The sequence below is a fragment of the Petaurus breviceps genome, unplaced genomic scaffold (assembly GCF_028583685.1).
Source record: "Petaurus breviceps papuanus isolate PSGF00001 unplaced genomic scaffold, PetGlider_PUasm1.0 91041, whole genome shotgun sequence".
NCBI lineage: Eukaryota > Metazoa > Chordata > Mammalia > Diprotodontia > Petauridae > Petaurus > Petaurus breviceps.
Window position 1 is genome coordinate 7,124,492 of NW_027187400.1, and position 18,865 is coordinate 7,143,356.

General features: G+C 43.9%; 1 protein-coding gene across 1 annotated transcript in view; it reads right to left on the reverse strand.

The window, feature by feature from the left end:
* MAN1C1 (mannosidase alpha class 1C member 1) overlaps positions 1-18,865 on the reverse strand; it is a 216,656-nt gene that overhangs the window by 56,654 nt on the left and 141,137 nt on the right. Inside the window, exons 3-4 of the mRNA XM_069079049.1 lie at positions 6,634-6,749; positions 3,266-3,346 (exon numbers count right to left, since the gene is read on the reverse strand). Coding sequence (XP_068935150.1) covers positions 3,266-3,346; positions 6,634-6,749 — 197 coding nt within the window. The remainder of the gene's footprint in view (positions 1-3,265; positions 3,347-6,633; positions 6,750-18,865) is intronic.

The following is an 18,865-nucleotide window of genomic DNA, read 5'->3' on the forward strand; positions in this document are numbered from 1 at the left end:
TGCCTTGGCCTCTCTGCCCTTCCCAAGAAGCTAGGAAGTCATATTTGTCTCTGAATGGAGAGGAGGTGGGGTGGAGCTGGGACTGCTTCTCTAGAGGGGTCACAAATTAGATTAGGAGCTGTAACACATGGGTGGGAGAGGGCCAAATGGGAACTATGGAATCCAAAGAGCCCAAAGGGACCTCATGATAATTGAGAGAAATCAGCTCAAAGAATCATCAACTTTTAGAGTGAAAAATGGATCTGAGAGCCCTGGAAAGACTTGGGTTTGAATTCTACTCCAGACACTTTTTAGCTGTGTGCCCCTGGGTTCGTTATTTCTTCCCTTCTCAGGGCCTCAATTACCTCATCCATAACACAGGGTGGTTGGACTGAATGCCTTCTAGGCCTTATGATCTGGAAATCAGCTCAGAATTGCAGGGTTGGAGAGGACCTTCTAGAGGGGAGAAGTGCTTTGGACTTAGAGTCTAAATGCTGCCTCAGTCACTTACTAGCTGTGTGATTTGGGGCAAGTCACTTCTCATGTTTGGGCCCGAGTTTCCTCATCTGTAAAATGAGGAGGCTGAACTTGATAAGGGCTAAGGAGCTTTCCAGCTCTGAATCTAAGATCCTTTGGTGCTGTCTTCCACAAGTGATCTCCAGTGAGAGGGACCCAGCCCCCACTGCACTTACAGAATTCACCGTACTTGTTGGCATCCAGCCTAAATCTGCCTCTCCTCAGCTTCCCTTTGGGACTCCCAATCCTGCCGTCTGGGAGCAAACAGAACAGGCCTGATCCTTCCCCTCCCCCCATTCCTGAAGACAGCTCTCTCCTGTTTCTGAGTCTTCTCTTCCCCAAGGTAAGACTGGTTCCTAGTCAATCCTCTGACCAGTCTTCAGATGGCAAGGACTGAAAGCCCTTTTTGGTCCTGCACTCCTCTGTCTGAAATGCCCACTTCTGGACGTTGTCCACTTTATCAATGTCATTACCAAAATGTGGCCTCCAAGAAGTCAACAGTGGACTCTAGTTGTGGTCTGCCCAGAGCAGAGGGAAGGGAATGAACATTTATGTAATACCTGCTATATGCCAGCCACTGTACTAAGTGCTTTACACATATATCATTTGATCCTCATTTACTACCTGGGAGGCAGGTGCTATTGTTATCTTAATTTTACAGATGAGGAAACTGAGGCAAACAGATAAAATGGCCTGCTCAGGGTCACACAGCCAGTAAGGGTCTGAGGCTGGATTTGAACTCAGGTCTTCCCAACTCCAGATCCAGTCTTCTATTCTCAGTGCTCCCAGTTGTCTCTGGAGGGCAGAGGGACCATCACCTCTCAGTCCCTGGAAATTATGTCTCTCAAAGCAGGACAAAATTACAGGTGCCCCCAATCCTACCACTGACTATCTTGAGCTCACAATTAACTCACACAATATTTAAGGAAATATATTTTTTTAACGAACTGCTGCCTAACGACACCTTCCCACATAGTACTTGTGAAGTTGGTCTTTTTCAACTCAAGTGTAAGACTTCTCCTTATTACATTCCATTTTGGAAAAGCATAGAGCAGTATTGGAGGGAAAAAGATCTAGGTGTAAATTCTGCCTGTTATACAGGCTCTCTGTATGACCCTGTGTGATAGTAATGGCATTTAAAGATTCCCCTGTATTGGCTTCGTTTTTCAAATTGATTGTGTTAAAACCCAGAGCTTGTTAATCCCACCTGTGGGATGGACTTGTTGATGTGAAAAGAGAGTCCTGAACTGGGAGGAGCTGGTGACGTAAATTTGGAGAGACAAGAGAGAGGCAGAAGAACTTTTTGGAAGCAGCACCTGGTGGAGGCAGGGAGAGAGACTGAGAAGGATTGCTGAGTGCCACTTTGAATCGCCCTGGACTTTTGAGACCTGCCCCCTGAGCTGCCAAGGACTGAGGAGACATGGCTGTTTTGCTGGTACTTTGTCTGTCTGTTTTGATGTTGTTTTGCCAGATTTGTCCACTGGTGAAAGACAGTCCTGTTGTTGAAGAAGTCCTGGAACCTGGCTGTTGGCTAAGAAGCCCTGAGACTGTCCTGCAGACAGAGAGTGAAGAAGAGACTGGTGAAGGACAGTGCTGTTGTTGCAGGGGTCTGGAGACTGTCCTGCAGACAGAGTGAATACTGTCCATTGGTGAAGGACAGTGCTGTTGTTGCAGGGGTCTGGGAACCTTTCTGTTGGTTCAGAAGCCCTGAAGAAGGATTTTCTTGTTGTATGTTTACAGAAATCCTGGGAGAGGGTTTTGCTAATGTTTTCAGGGGTTCTAGGACTGTTCTGCAGACAGAGGATGAATTAATGAAGAGACTGGCAATGTATCTTGTGGCTTTGCTAAGCCTTGTCTCCCCAGGAACTAAGATTGCTGAGAACTTGCCTCATGTCAAGATGAAGAAAAGACCTCCATTTGGGTATTAAGTGCTGTGCTTAAACTTGATGTAACTCTGGGGTAGATTCAATTGTGATCCAGGGGTGGGGAACTTTTGACCTTTTTGTGCTTTGTGGTGGACCAAATGAAGGTACAGCCTAGGGGTGGAGAAGTATTTAGAACAGAGACTTTGTAATTGATTGAATGATTGGAAGGTCCTGGGGTGGGGTAGTACTTGGAGATTATTTAATCACACTTAGTAAAGACTGTATTTGGAATGATGCCATGTTTTGATCTTCTCTGTTCTTGGTTTGTCATTGAATAAAATGGAGAGCACCTATGCTGGTATTTTGAACCTGGGAAGTTGCCTTTCCTTGGTGTTACAGTACACCCTGGATCAGTCATGAAACTTCTCAGTGTTCTAAGGGACCTGTTCCCAGCTGGGTCCTTCAAAAGGAGTTAGACTAATGGAATAATAGGCTCAGTAGAACAATTTCCTTTTATTAGATTCAGCCCAAAGCTCTAGCCTGTGACTTCACTTCTCAGGGTTTCAGTTTACTTACTTCAAGGTGAGAGAGTTCAACTAGATGATCTCTAAGGGCCCTCTCAGCTCTGACACTGTGTTCTAAGGGCCCTCCCAGCTCTGACATCCTGTGTTCTAAGGTTCCTCCCAGCTCTGACCTCCTATGTTCTAAGGGCCCTCCCAGCTCTGACATCCTGTGTTCTAAGGCTCCTCCCAGCTCTGACATCCTGTGTTCTAAGGCTCCTCCCAGCTCTGACATCCTGCGTTCTAAGGCTCTTCCCAGCTCTGAATTCCATGTTCCAGCTATTCAAGGCACTCCCAGTTGTGACAGTCTATAATCCAAAGCATCAAAGTTCTTAGCAGTCCTACCTCTTCTCCTGTCAGGTAGTATGCCGAGAGGAGTCCGCCAATGTATCGAATGTTCACCTCAAATACAGAAGCATCTCCTTTCTGAAGCACAGGAAAAAGATTGGGAAGATATTTGCTAAATTTGGCAACATGGTTGTGGTTAGGCCTCAGGAACAAGAGAGAGAGAGTTAAGCAAGTCCACGACCTCCTCCTCCCTATCCCAAGCCCTCCTAACACACACACATATCTTCCTTAGACCAGATATCTTTGTGATATCCCAACTTATTGAGATTTTTTGGCATTTCTATAGTGTAACAGGCCTTAGGGAAAGAAGAATGGAAGGTCCTCCAAAGTCATCTGGTCCAAACCCTTCTTTCGACAGATGGTGAAATGGTGGGCCAGACAAGGAAGCCTGAGGTCACACAGCAAGGAAGCTGCGGAGCTGTAATTTGAATGCAGGCCTGCTGCTGCCAAACCAAAGGCTCTTTCCAGGCTGCCCAGCTGCCTCAGAAGGCACGTACCCAATACAGAGTTGTGGGTTTTCATAACAGGAAAGAGTAGGGTTGGGGTCAGGCCCCGGCCTGGGAGGCTCACAGCAAATCCCATGCTGGTGATTCGCCAAGTCAAAATGACTCTTGGCTCCTTTTCTGGGAGGCCCGCCAGGCACACCAAAGCAGGCCTCTACTGCCTGCAGCCTCTGTGCTGAGTGCTGGGCAAGGAGGGGGCTGCTTTTCTCTCCTGTAGATCTGGACAGACCTGGCAAGCTTGCTCAGAGACAGCTGACCTGGAGGGCGAGCACAAGCCCACTTGAGGCTTAGAGGCACACAGCGTCATGCCCCTGGCACAGGAAGGGACCTCTTGTTGGAGGCCATCTGGTCCATCCCTCCTCATTTTACAGATGAGGAAACTGAGTCCCAGGGAGGTAAAGGGAACTTACCCACGGCTACACAGGTAGTGAGTGTCAGAGGCAGGATTTGAACCCAGGCGTTCCAAAGTCATAAGTTTTTATTATTATTATTTTTTAAATTAAATTTTAATTTTTAAACATATATAATTCCTTAAGTTTGGAACCCTTTGTTACTGTTAAGAGTAGAGAGGTCAGGGAGAGTGGCTTCAGAGAGAAGATTAAGGGGGTCAGGGATGAGAAATGAGGGGGCTTGAAGGAATAAGGTAAATCAAGTGGCCATTACCAGAGGGTGGGCCTAAGAAGAAAGGGAGCTCGATGTGATGGAAGGAACATGGGGTGCAAGATCAGGAGATCCGAGTTCCTGGCCTGACTCTATCCACAAACTAGCTGTGTGACCCTGGGACAGTCCTTTCCCTTCCTTGAATCTCAGTTTCCTCATCTGTACAAGAGGAAAGTGTTAACACCTGCTTTACAAAGGGGAGGTGAGGAAAGTGCTTTATAAATGTATATAAAAGTGGAGAGGCAGTGGGTGCTGAGGGATGGAGAGTCAGGAAGATGGCCCTGCCTTGTCTCCTCTGGCTGGGTGCACCGAGATGGCCAAGCCTGCTTCTCAGTGCCCCAGGCAACTCTATGACCATAGACACTGCAGAGCGGCTGGCTATCTGCACCAGAAGAGGAAGTTTTCTCACTGGGAGTTCTCAGATCCATAAAATCACTGGTCTAATTAAAAAGAAACTGACTTCCTATTATGACGGCAGAAAGAACTCTGACTTTGGTTTGAATGTGGCCTCTGACACCAGAGTCTTGTGTATGGATAATAATATTCCCATTCTCTGGCTCACAGGGTTAGTGTGTGTGTATGTGTGTGTGTGTGTGTATGTGTGAGAGTGTGTGCATGAGTGTGTGCATGTGTGAGTGTATGTGAGTATATGTCTGTGTGTATGTGAGTGTGTGTGAGAGTGTGTGCATGTGTGAGTGTGTGAGTATATGTCTGGGTGTATGTGAGTGTGTGTATGTGTGTGTGGTGAGTGTGTGTGTGTGCAGGAGTGTGGGTGGGTGGATGGGGTTTGTCAACTGTGAAGAGCTACACAGTAAGTTAGTTTTACTAGGTATACTTTGAGGGGCAAAGGAGGAAGGAAGAGGAAGGAGGAAGGACAAAGGAAAGGGGAACAGAAAGATGGAAAAGGGAAAGGGAAAAGGGAGAGAAAAAGGGAGGGGGGAGAACAAGGGAAAAGAAGGAGGACGTGAACAGGAGCCAGCAGCTGGACCAGACACCCAGGCTCCTGGCCTTGGAATCTCCCTAATCCTTGGTTTGATAAGGATGGTTTCCTTGAGATTGAAGCCACAAACCCCAGCAGGCCTCTCCCTTCATCTCTGGTGACATTTGATGCCTTCCCCCTCAGCCTGCCCTTAGCTCCCATGATCAATGCTCTTAAAAAAGACAAGGTGCTAGTCTGAGAACAGGAAGTCTAAAGAAGACAGTGGGGATGTGAGGCCCTGTTGGGCCAATACCAAACAGTGGCGCTCCAGCTGCTGTCTTGAATGGCAGGATTCTGGGGCTTTCTCAGGTGACGGTCCATCCTCCTTGTTCAAGGTAAGTAAGGATATGAGTGCTGGGGAAGTCATACATAATATTTCTCTCATTCATTTCACTCCCTTGGGGCCGCCCGAGGTTGTAATGTGGGCGTAGGGACATGGAGAGATCAAGCTGGGAAAATAGGAGTTGTATTCTTTGCTAAAAACAAGTTGAAAGCAAAGGGAATTGATTCTCTCATACCAAAGGAAAGAGAACCAGGCTGGGAAAGAAACCCTGAGTTTAAGTTTCTGTCTCCGCCTCTCACTCTTCACATGGCCTTGATCAATCTCTTGTCTCTGAGCCTGTTTCCTTCTCTGTAGAAGGAGAGGGATGGACTAGATGGAGTCTAAGATTTCTTCCAGCTCTCACATTCTCCCTTCTAAAGTTCTTTCCGGTTTTTACATTCTGAATTTTAGTGTTCTATATTTCAAGGTCTCTTTCAGTACAAATGTTCTATGTTCTAAGATATCTTCCAACTCTGACATTCTGTGTTCTAATACCCCTCCCAGTTCTGACATTGTATGTTCTAAGGCCCATTCCACATTTGACATTCCATGTTCTAAGGTCCCTCCTAGTATTGACATTCTGTGTTCCAGGGTCCCTCCCAGTCCTGGCATTCTTGGTTCTAAGGTCCTTTCTAGTTCTGACATTCTGTGTTCTTAAGCTCATTCCAGATCTGACATTCTATGCCCAAGGGCCCTTCCAGTTTTGACATGTCATGTTCTAATGTCCCACCTCTGACAGCCTGTGTTCTAGAGTCTCTAAGTTATGACATTCCATGTTCTAGGCCCTCCGTGCCCTGACATTTTGTATTCTAAGGTCCCTCCCAGCCATGATATTCTTGGTTCCACCATTGTCTGTCCTAGGGCCCCTTTGAGCTTTGACATACAAGATTCTACAACTCACCACATCCAAGTCAAAGCTCTTCTCCACCCAGTTTTTGGCCTCTTGGAACTCGTCCTCCAGCTCCATGATATACAGAGTGTCTAAGGCATCAATGATTGTGGCCCCACCAAGGCCTCCTGCAGGGACAAAAAAAATAGCAACTTGACTGCAGTTCATTCGCTTCCTTTTCCACCATATCTCTGAAAAAATATCCAAACTTTTTTTTCACCCTTAAAAAAATCAAGGGTGATCTTAAGCTTCTTGTAGCAGCTGGCTCCCTCTGAAGCCAGAGTGAAGGTAGAATCCAAGACCCAGGATGTCACCCAAGGAGCTCTTCTGAACTTTGCCCTGTTTAGAATGTACAGAAGTGGGGCAGTTAGGTGGCATAGTCAGGAGGATCTGAGTTCAAATTGGGCCTCAGACACTTAACACTTACTAGCCGTGTGACCTTGGGCAAGTCACTTAACCCCAATTACCTAGCCTTCCCCCCTCCAAAAAGCAAAAAAATCAAATAAAATGTTTTAAATTTTTTTTAAAAAAAGAATGTACAGGAGGGAGTTTCTTTAGGTTACTTGAGTGGTCAGATGACAGTTTCATAAGCTCTTGTCCCTTTTCTGACCTTCTGCCTCCTCTATTCAAGAACACATTTATTAAGCACCTACTATGTGTCAGACTCTGTGTTTAACTTTAGGGAGATGTAAAATAATGTAGTTCCGGCCCTCAAGGAGCTCCTAATTTAATGGGGGCAGCTATGACTTATACCAATAAATACAATAGAAAGTTGTATGGGATGATGCCAAGGGACAAGTACAGACAAAATGTTCTAGAACAGTGTGAGGCTGAAGGGAACATTAACATTCAACTGACAGAGATGAAGAGGGGAAGGGAAGGATCAGGAATGTCTATATGGAAGAGGCAGCCTCCGAGTCAGATCAAGAAGGATTACAACTAAATATACACCAAGATCCTAGAATGTCACACATCATGCCGTGGAACTAGACCAAGAGGGTGGTGCATGTATACAGCAGGGGGATAATTGGGAGCAGAGATAATTGGCACAAAAAGGAGGAAGAGTCCTGTGCAAGATGGCATCCATTCTGTGGAAGAGGGAGGGAGGCTTGTATATTGTTTCAGACGGTTGGATTAGGACCAGTAGAATGTAAGATCCTTGAAGGCAGACATTTTCCATCTTGTCTCTATATCCCCAGCACAGCACTTACTTGCTATGCACTTGCTGAGTTGGATTGAATCTGGTAGGAATTAAAAGGAAACAGATATTGACTTAATGTAACAGTCAGAGGTGCCAACAAGGAAATGGGCTGCCCCAGGAGGTGGTGAGTCACTGTTACTAAACTGAGGCTTGACAACCATTTTCAGGATCAGATAGAACACTGGACCGGATGACCATTGGGGTTTCTTCCAGTTCTGAGGTTCTAGGTTTCATCAGAGAAAGCTCAGCTCAAGCATTATGTCCTATGAGAAGAAGCCTTCCTTGATTCCTCCAATGGCTAGAGCCACACTCCCCTCTGCCCCAATTATCTTGCATTTATTTTGCCTATACTAGGTGGAGCAGTGGATAGATCATCAAGCCAGAGGTCCCTGAATTCAAATCCAGCCTCAGATACTTACTAGCTATGTGACCCTGGATAAGTCACTTCACCCTGTTTGCCTCAGTTTCCTCATCTGTAAAATGAGCTGGAGAAGGAAGGGGCAAACCCCTCCAGTACCTGCCAAGAAAACCCCAATGGGATCATGAAGAGTCAGACATGAATGAAACAACTAAAAAACAATAAAATGACTAGGTTGGAATCTATAATCCTATGAGCTCCCATATCTAGAGAAGTCAAAGATTTATAAAATACCTTCCTCACAACTGCCCTCTGGCTTGAATTTTCCTGACTACCTATCTGTGAGGGAAGGAGAACACCGTATTATTCTGTTTTCCAGGGTCTGAAAGAGAGTAAGTGTCTTCCTCAAGGTCCTATAGCTAGTCAAGCGATACCTGGATTCTTAGAGGAATCTGCAGAGGCAGAGGGGATGCCCCATCCCATCCTCAGCAACCCTGGGGGGGAAGTGCCAACCAGGAAGGAACCTTTCACAGAAGACAGCCCAGGTGAGGCTTCCAGCTGGCTGCCTGAGGGCTTGGCCCCTGCCTGCCTGCAGTCTTTCTGTAAAAGGATGGACTTGTCTGGGTGGGAGAAGTCTATTCCCAGCCTGGGATAAGAGGCAAAGAGGAGTGGAATTGGGTGGAGGAGTGGGCAGCAGCAAGAAACTGGGCAGCTTCCCAGACTCCTCTGAGTCAGGCCTTCCTCGTGTGGCTTCATTATTTCTCTTTTGGAGTGAATTCCCAGAATATTAAGTATTCTCATACTTAAAAGGTCAGCATGAAAACCCATCCAAAAAATTCAAATAGAAATGACTTTTGGGCGTTAGAACTATCTACCCTTATGGATTATACATACTGCATGTGGCCTCCCTAAATAGGTGCTAATAGCCCTTCACACCCAGAGTAGCCCCTTCCAGCTCTAAATTTCCTTCCTCTTCCTTGTCTCCCCTACAACTCCCTCAGCCAATCCATCAGCCACATCGGAGACTGTGTCCTGAAGGGACTTCCATCTGGGACATGCACTGTCCTAATTGATGACTTCCTTTACTTGATTGTTTGCTTCCTCATCCTCCCCCCAGTTCTGGAACCACAAGCCCTATCACCTCCACTCTGCCATTGTTCTTAGATGGGGCATCCCCGTAGCTTTAAGGACTAAAGTGTCCCTCCTTGGCATCACTCCCATGAGATCACAAAGAGTCAGATACAAGTCAACAACAACAAACACATAGAAGATGAAGTTGAATTATTTTTTGTGAAAGAACTAAGATGGATGGGTTAGACATTAGAGGGAGTAAGAGATATACTGAGAAGAATTGTCCCACAAAGAAACTAAGGCCACCTTGTGAGGAAGTGAGCTCCCCGTCCCAGTGGGTATCCAAGCACTAGCAGGACCACTTGGGGATTTGGCATAAGGAATTCTAACTTCAGGAAGGGGTTGAACTGGATGACCTCTAAGGTCCCTCCCACCTCTAACATTCTGAGATTTTAATCAGTGCATTAAAGTATCACATTTAATTCTGCCCTTTCAAAGCTGGGGAAGATGAGGTCCAGGAATGTTCAGTGGAATGTTGGGGTCAGAGATCAGTCAGCACTGGGCCTGTGCATCATTCAATTCTGCTGCCTCAGATAAAACAGATATGGAAACAACTGCTGAGTGCCTCTACTTCTCTGGGGCCTCAGTTTCCTCATCTGAAAAAGAAGGGAATTAAGGTAGATGGCTTCTGATGGCCCTTCCAACTCTCCATCTATCATTCTGTGATCCTAATTGATCTGTCAAACCCCTATTTTTCTTGGAGTCTCTGCTAAGTCAAATACTAATAATTCATCTTGATCAGAAATCCAAACTACAAATTCTCATCCTGAGAGGTTAGCAGCATCAAGTCGTACAGCTTGAATGAATCTTAGCAGTCAGAGAATTTACATTTCAGGTGACCTTACCAATCATTTAGCCCAACTCTGTGATTCTACAGATGAAGAGACTGAGACCCAGAGAGGCAAAGGGGACTTGCTCCAAGATGCACAGCCATCAAGTAATAGACATGGGACTAAAACCCAGGTCCTCAGACCCAAGATCTACCACATTCTATCTACTTCAAGTCATCTGGTCCAGCTGGTACCTGAACAAAAATTCCCCCTTTAACATCCCATTTCATTCAACATCAATAATCCCTGAAAGTTATTCAGCTTTCCCTTTTCTGATTTCCAGTGATGAAGAAATCATGAGGGATTTGGAATCAGGATCTTAAATAAATTTAGTCTATATTTGGTTCAGACCATTCTTCCTTTCTTACCTGGAATGAAACAGCCTCCTATCTGGTCTCTCTGTTTCTAGTCCCTTCCCTCCCCTCCCCTTTCCACTCTATTCTTTCTTTACACAACTGTCAAAATAATCTTTCTAATATACAGGTCTGACCATCTCTCCACCCTCTATCCCACTCAAAAACTTTCAGTGGCTCCCTTTTGTCTCTAGATAAACTATAAATTACAAATTAGCCTGGCATTTAAGGTCCTCCAAAATCTGGTTTGACTTGAGTAAGTGAGTGAATAAATGAAAGAATGAATGCTTATTGCATAGTAGAATATGTCTTGAGGCTAGTTTTGGTATATTGTTTGATGTCCATCTGGAATTTTTAAAAATGTAATTCCATATTCCCCTTAGATCCCATGAGGATTCAGGGGACAGAGTCTTGTATTTCATTACAGAAAATCAGCAGGGACTGAGCCAGACCCCAAGCTCTTGTCCTGATGTTGACCTCGTAATGGAGGAAAGTCAGAAGGCAACGCCTCCTGTGACATTTTCCCTTCTAAACAGCACCCTAGCAATGGATCTCTCTATGACTCACAGAGTGGAAGAGAGCCTGATAGATTAGTTGGCAAGACTTCCCCTCCCATTCTCATGTTCCTAATTGTTCCCTCCGTTCATCTCACAACATCTTGGTGGGATGTGGTCCAGGTATGCACTTAGAAATCCTTTCACTTGAGACAAAAGGTTACCCAGGGAGGCACATTAGGCATGAGAGGCCTAGGAGGTGTCTTGCCTAAATTCAACTGCATCTCGTTTGCTGGCTGCCCCAGGAAGCAGGTTCCATTTTTTTTTGGTAGAATAAACCTTAAATATACCAACTAGGAGGCAGTTAGGTGTCTTAGTAAATAAATTAATGGTCCCAGAGTCACAAAGACCTGAGTCCAAATCTAGCCTTAGACACTTACTAGCTAGGTGACCCTGGCTAAGTCATTTAACTTCTGTTTGCTTCAGTTTCTGCAACTGAAAAACAGGGATAATAAAAGCGCCTACTGCTCAGACTAGTTCTAAGAATTGAGATCAGGAATCTTCTTTTTTTTGGGGGGGGGGTATCTTTATGTTCTCAGTACCTAGTACAGTGACCAACCCATTTACTATTGTACTTATTAAGTGTTTATTATGTTCCAGGCATTGTGACAAACACTGGTTAGGGATGACAAAAAAAAGCCAGTCTCAGACCCTATTTTCCAGGAGTTCACATTCTAAGTGGGGAAGCCACATGTAAATTACTAGGGACATATAAGATATATGGAGAGTATATCTGGTCATCTCGAAGGGAATATCAAAGAGAAGACTGGAAGGTCCTGGAGAGGCAAAAGGTAGCATCTGAGTCGAGTCTTGAAGGCGGTCACAGAAACTAGGAGATGGAGACAGAGTATTCCAAACATAGCAGACAAAAGCATGGAGTTGGGATGGCAGGCCTTTCATGAAGAACAGTGAGGAGACCTGTGGCCCCATATTGTAGAATGCACGGAAGGGAGCTGAGTATAAAAGACTGATGAGGCAATAAGTGGCCAGGCTGTGTGAGCTTTGAACACCAAAGGATTTTGTTTTTATTTTAGATGATAGGATTTTGTATTTAATTCTGGAGGTAATGGGGAACCACTAGAATATGAATAGTGGGGTGACATGGTCAGACTTTGGCAGCTGAGTGTCCAGTGACAGACACTTTAGAAATGGTTGTCATTGCCTTGGACTTGCCCAAGGTCATAGAATCCTAGATTTGGAACTGAAAAGGGCCCCAGAGCTCTAATTTTACAGAGCAGGAAACTGAGGCCAAAGAGGTCAGTGGCTTACCTAAAATCACAAAGGTCATAAGTACTAAAGGAAATATTTAAACCTAGGCCCTCTGATTTCCAATCCAACATCTTCCCAATGCACCTCCCTGAATAGCTAAGAAAATTAGCACTTAGTTCTTGACTCTTAAATCCAAAGCTCTCCTCACTTCCATCTGGTATTTCCTTGTTTAGAGGAAAGGCAACTGAGGATGCAATCAATTTGGGTCAAACTATACAAATATTCTCGAGCTTTGAGACAATAATAATGAGCAGAGAGTAGGGATTGAGTGGCAGATTGGGAGAGGATAAACTGAGGACTTCCACTAAGGCAAGATGGTGGGGCAAACCTCATGGGAGGCCAACTGAATATGAGCTACATGGGATGGGGACTTGTTGGTGCAGAAACAGCACCAGCCCCTCGGGATAAATTTAAGACATCTTAGCAGAAGAATTCTATGTTCTGCAAATGTTCATTGATTTTCCATTATTTTTATTTTTTATTATAATATTTATTTTTAATTTTTCTCCCTCTTATTTCCCCTATACCCTGTCCCACTGAATAAAATTGAAAAAGAAAAAGAAAACCTTTATACATATGTATAATCAAGCAGAGCAAATTTCTTCACTGGCCAGTTAAAAAAAAATGTTACGTTCTGCATTTTGTGTTCACCATCTCTTTGTCGAGATGTGGGCAATGTGCTTCATCTCTGGTCTCCCGGCAGCATGATTTAGTGTTACATTGATCAGAGTTTAAAGTCTTTCAGGATTGTTTTTCTTTGTAATGTGGTTATTGTATACTTTTTTTTCTCCTGGTTCTGTTCACTTGACTTTGAATCAGTTCAAACAGGTCTTCTCAGTTTTCTCAAAAACAGTCCATTTTGTCATTTCTTATAGCACAATACTATTCCATTTCATTTATATACCATAAATACACAAATTGCTCAGACATTCCCCAATAGGTGGTTACCCTCTTAGCTTCCAGTTTTGTATATGCCTTTTTTTCTTTCTTTGATCTCTCTGGGATGTATGCCTAGTAACAGTATCACTAGGTCTAAGGGTATGTATGACTTCTTCAGAATAGTTCCAAATTATTTTCTAGAATGGCTAGATCAATTCCCATCTCTACCAACAATGCATTGATGTTCCTATTTTTCCACAGCCTCTCCAACATCTGTCATTTTCCTTTTTTGCCATCATTGCCAATCTGATGAGTGTAAAGTGGAACCTCAGAGTTGCTTTAATTTACTTTCTATGATTATTAATGATTTAGAGCATTTAAAAATATGATTGTTGGTAGTTTGATTTTTTCCTTCCTGCCTGCTCATATCCTCTGACCATTTTTCTACTGGGGAATGGCTCTTGTTCTTCTAAATTTGAATCCATTCCTTCCATATCTTGGAAATGAGATATTTATTAGAGAAACATGCTGTAAATATTTTCCCCCAGTTATTTGTTTGTTTGATTTCTAATTTTAACTTCATTGGTTTTGTTTATGGAAAAAACTTTTAAATTTTATTCAAAACTGTCCCCTTTATCTTCTGTGATCCTCTCTATTGTCTGGTCTTAAGTTCTTCCCCTGTCCAGACACGAAAAGTCACTTTTTTTACTCCTCTAAATTATGATGCCATCTTTTTATAATATATCATATCTCCATTTGGATTTTATCTTGGTATATGCCTGTGAAATGTTGATCTATACTTAATTTCTGTCTGACTACTTTCCAGTCTCCCTAACAGTTTTTGTTGACTAATGAGACTTTATATCAGTAACTGGGGTCTTTGGGTTAATTGAACACAAGCTACTGTGTTTGTTTACTGATGTATGTTGCGCACCTAATCTGTTCCACTGATCAACTTCTTTATTTTCTAACCAGCACCAAATTGTTTTGATGATTACCACTTTGTGTTATAGATCTGGTACTTCATTATTCTTAAGCACTATTAAAAGCATCCATAAAATCCTTAAAATGTAAAGAAAGGAGTTCTCCACTCTCCCCTATCTCCACTGATATAATGACATAGGAGAATCATGTTTTAAATGTATAAACAATATGGACCACGCCCTGTGATCTCTTTGTGAGGCTCGAAGTTCATTAACTGGATGAAGACAGGAACAGCTGATTGGCTAAGCAAACAAACTATCCACCTCTGTGAGCTTTAAATAGTGGAACAGATTTCAGCGATTGGCTAATTCAGTGGTGAAGAATTCCAATTTAAAAGTTGGGGAGGGGGAAGACAGAGAGAGAGAGACAGAGACACACACAGAGACAGAGAGAGTGAGAGAGACAGACAGACCGACAGATAGAAAGACAGAGACAGATACTGAAAGTTTCTCTTGGGGGTGGGAAGAAAGGGTTTCTCTCTGTCTCTCCCTCCTTCCCTCCCTCCCCTCTGTCCTCTGTCCTCTCTCCCTCTCCCATTTCACATCCATTGACCATATCATTTAAAGAGACTGATCCAAGTAGCAAAAAATATATTCACCTGATATTGAAGAGATGGGACAGGGAAGACATAGTTCCTCCAGAAAGGAGCTGATAGACACACAGAAGCCAACTTAAGGCTTCACTATGGGAGAAAGGATTTCTAGTACCAGGAGTTGTGAGTGACCTCTTTGCCACATCCATTCAATCCATGTGTGCTTCATTACCACCATACTCTAAGCTTGAGCCCACTTTTCGCATAGACCTTGTGTTGATTTGTGAAAGAGGGAATTCCAAACTTTTAGCAGAAATGTTTTTGAAACTCCTGTTCTTGCTATATTGGTTTAATAAATGCCTTTGCTATGAGTTAACTGAAACTACTTGACAATGGTTGATGGGAAGCACGCCAGTAGGGTTTGTAGTCACCTCCAAGGTTACCCCAAAAACCCTGAAAGTAGTAGTCAGTACTCTCTGTATATTCAACCTGTGAGTATGAGTTCCAAGAAAGGTATTACCATCAAAACAAAAAACTAAGACCACCATCACCAACGCTCCATGGTACTTTAAGTGGAAAGGTGTTCAGCTAGGAACAGACAAGGTTTGGTCAGTCAGTCAAAAGCATTTATCAAGCACCTACTATATACCAGGCACTGTGCTAAGCACTGGGGATACAAAAAAGGCAAAAGACAGGCCTTGCTCTCATGAAGCTCATAGGCAAATAGGGGAGATAATATGCAAATAACTACATACAAAGAAAAGATAAATACAGGATAAATCGGAGCTAATCAACAGAGGGAAAGCAGTAAAGTGAAGGTGGATGGAGAAAGACTTCCTGCAAAACATGGGATTTTAGCTGAAACTTAAAGCAAGCAGGGAAACTGGGAGGTGAAAATGAGGAAGGAGAGAATTCCAGGCATGGAAGACAGCAGCAGAACTAGAAAAGAGGACAGTGGTCTACAATTCTGAGGTGCTGTCCAGTAACACTAGGAAAAAGCAGAAAGCAGAGCAAAAGAAACCCAACCCCTAAGTCTGACTGGAGCCAGGGGCTTGTTAACTCAGACTCTTCCATCTCCAACCCACTTTGAGATGTGAATCATTGGCATTGGGAGGTGGGGGAGAGAAAAAAATAAATGAGGAAGAAAGGAAAGAAAGAAAGAAAGAAAGAAAGAAAGAAAGAAAGAAAGAAAGAAAGAAAGAAAGAAAGAAAGAGAAAAAGAAAGAAAGAAAGGAAGAAAGAAAGGAAGGAAGAAAGGAAGAGTAAGGAAAGAGGGAAGGAAGGAAGGAAGGAAGGAAGGAAGGAAGGAAGGAAGGAAGGAAGAGAAAGAAAGAAAGAAAGAGAGGGCTAGATAGAAATCACTTCCCATTCTTCCAGGGCTAAAAGGTTCTCAAATGTCTTTCCAATGACCCTGGAAGCTTTTGATGCCAGGATGACCATACTTAGTATTTAAACGGAGGGACTTGTCCTTAGGTCTTTTGGTCTCTTAATTCCAAACCTTTGCAGCACTCCTCAATGCCTCCCTCATCAGTATCCCTTACTAATCATCTCTGCATTGTCAGAGTCCCTTCCTTCAAACAAGAAACATTTACATGTTCCAGGGGCTTAACTTCCATTCTCCAAAGTTCCTTCTGAGTCAGAGACAAGGTCATCACCCAATTACAACTTGAGTTAAAATCACCTGTTAACACCCAAAGAAAGAATTTGGTAATAACTGGAAGGGGTTTTGAAATATGCACACCATCTCACAAGATGATAAGGATGAGGGAGGAGGGGAGGAAGTTTATTAAAGGAGGGTTGTGTCCAGTGTTGGGTACCACATTTAGGGAAGCATATTGACAAGCTGAAAAGCATCTTCAGAAGAGTGACCAGGATGGTGAAGTTGATGAAGGGCCTCAGGATCATACCATGTGAGGATCTACTGAAGGAACTGGGACTGTTTAGCCAATAGAAGAGAAGACTTCTGGGAGACGTAGTAGATTAGACATGCTGAGCAGTAGATAAAGCACAGGCTTGGAATCTGGAAGATCAGAGTTCAAATCCTTCTGTAAGGCACTTAGATGCTGTGTGACCCCGGAGAAGTCACTTCAATCTGCCTGCCTCAGTTTTCTCATCTGTGAAATGGGAATAATCATAGCTTTCTTTTTAATAATAATAATATGATATTATTATGATAGAATTAATACCTCCTGGGAGTGTTGTAAGGATCAAATGAGATAATATTTGTAAAGTACTTTGTAGACCTTAAAGTGCTATATAAATGGTAGCTATTATTATTGTCCCAACATGACAAAACTAGTATCAATGAGTGGAAGTTATGGAGAGACAGATTTTAGCTCAGAGTAAGGAAAAACTTCCCAAGAATTAGAACTATCCCAAATGGGCTGCTGCCTCAGGAGCTAGTGGGTGAAAATTTTCAGTCATTTCAGTCATGTCTATGACCCCATGTAATAAGAATGTAAGTTTTAAAGATCTTCCCTGCCCCTAGGCTAATGTGCACCTGAAGCCTGGGGTGGGGGAGGCTTGTTTTTCAGTAGATACTTCTTGATTGGCCAGTGAGTCAATAAGGTTGTTACATTCTCTGAGCCAGGAGAAGGCTATATAAGCCCTGATGTGTGGCTTTGTTTTTGGGACTCACTTTGAGAAGTATTCTGTGATTTGATCTGAATTCTGGGAAGCCGTTGTTGAGAGTCCCCCGGCTTTGAAAAACCCAGAATGTGGAAACCCAGATGTTGACTGGGTATGGATGTAATGGTTGCACAGTTTGGAAATCTGTCTACTTGATATTTCTGTCTTGATAATTATGCCTGTATACTTTGAGGTTCAGGGTGCTGACCTTTTCTCCTGAACAAGGTAAACGATATATGTCTGACTGATTAAAGTAAGCTTGTTAACCCATTTTGAGTTGCTTTCCTTTAACAAAGCAGATCCAAGAACCTGTGGTGGCGGCAAACCCTGAGGACGCTTGGGGTGCTTGCCGCTACACCCCATTTGGGGTTTTGTCAGCAGAGAAACTAGAGTGGTTTGCCATTTCCTTCTCCAACTCATTTTACAGATGTGGAAACTAAGGCAGACAGAGGTTAAATGACTTCCCCAGGGTCACACAGCTAATACGTGTTTTGGGTAGGATTTGAACTCATGAAGATGAGTCTTCCTAATTCCAAGCCCAATGCTCTGTGCACTAGGGTGGCACCTGGCTGCCCAGATAACATGCTGTGTAAAAACAAGACATATATATATATATGTGTGTGTGTGTGTGTGTGTGTGTGTGTGTGTGTGATGTGTGTGTGTGTGTATTTGAGAGAAATACACACATAGACACATACACATATGTACATTATATATATAGACCTAGGGTGATCTCAGAGGGAAGAAACTAGCATTAAGGGGGACCAGGAAAGGCTTCTTGCAGGTGAGATTTTAGCTGAGACTAGAAAGAAGGCAGGAGGACAAGAGGAGGAGGGAAAGCATGCCAGGCAAGGGGATAGCCAGAGAAAATACCCTGAGTCAGGAGATGGAGTGTCTTGCACAAGGTAAGACCAGTGTCATCGGATGTGTTTGGGAGCACAAGGTGAAATGAGATTGGAAAGGTGGGGTAGGGGCCAAGTTATGCAGGGATTTAAATGCCCAACAGAGGATTTTGTGTTTGATCCTGGAGGTGATGGGGAGCCATTGGAGTTTATTGAGCAGCGGGGTTACAAGAGCTTTAGGAAAATCACTGTAGCAGCTGAATGGAGAATAGATTGGAGTGGGGAGGACTTGAGGCAGGCAGCCCTCCAAAAGCTGTTACAACAGTCCAGATGTGAGGTGATGGGGGTCTCCACTACGGTCATAGCACTATTGGAGGAGAGAAGAGGGCATATTCGAGAAATGTTGCAAAGGTGAAATCAGTGGGCCTTGGCCACAGCTTGGATATGGGGGATGAGAGACAGTGAGGAGTCTGTTGAGGGAGACACCTAGGTTGTGAGCCTGAGGGCCAGGAATATGGTAGTGCCCCTGCAGGGGTGGGGAAGCCATGGTCTCAAGAGGTCCGTTCTGGTTCTGAATCTGTGACCCCTTGATGTGGCTTTGGTTCCCTACAGAACTTCACGCTTTTCCCCATGGCTCACAGCAGCACTCCTTCCCAGGAGGAGTTTGCAGGTGCTTAGTTTCC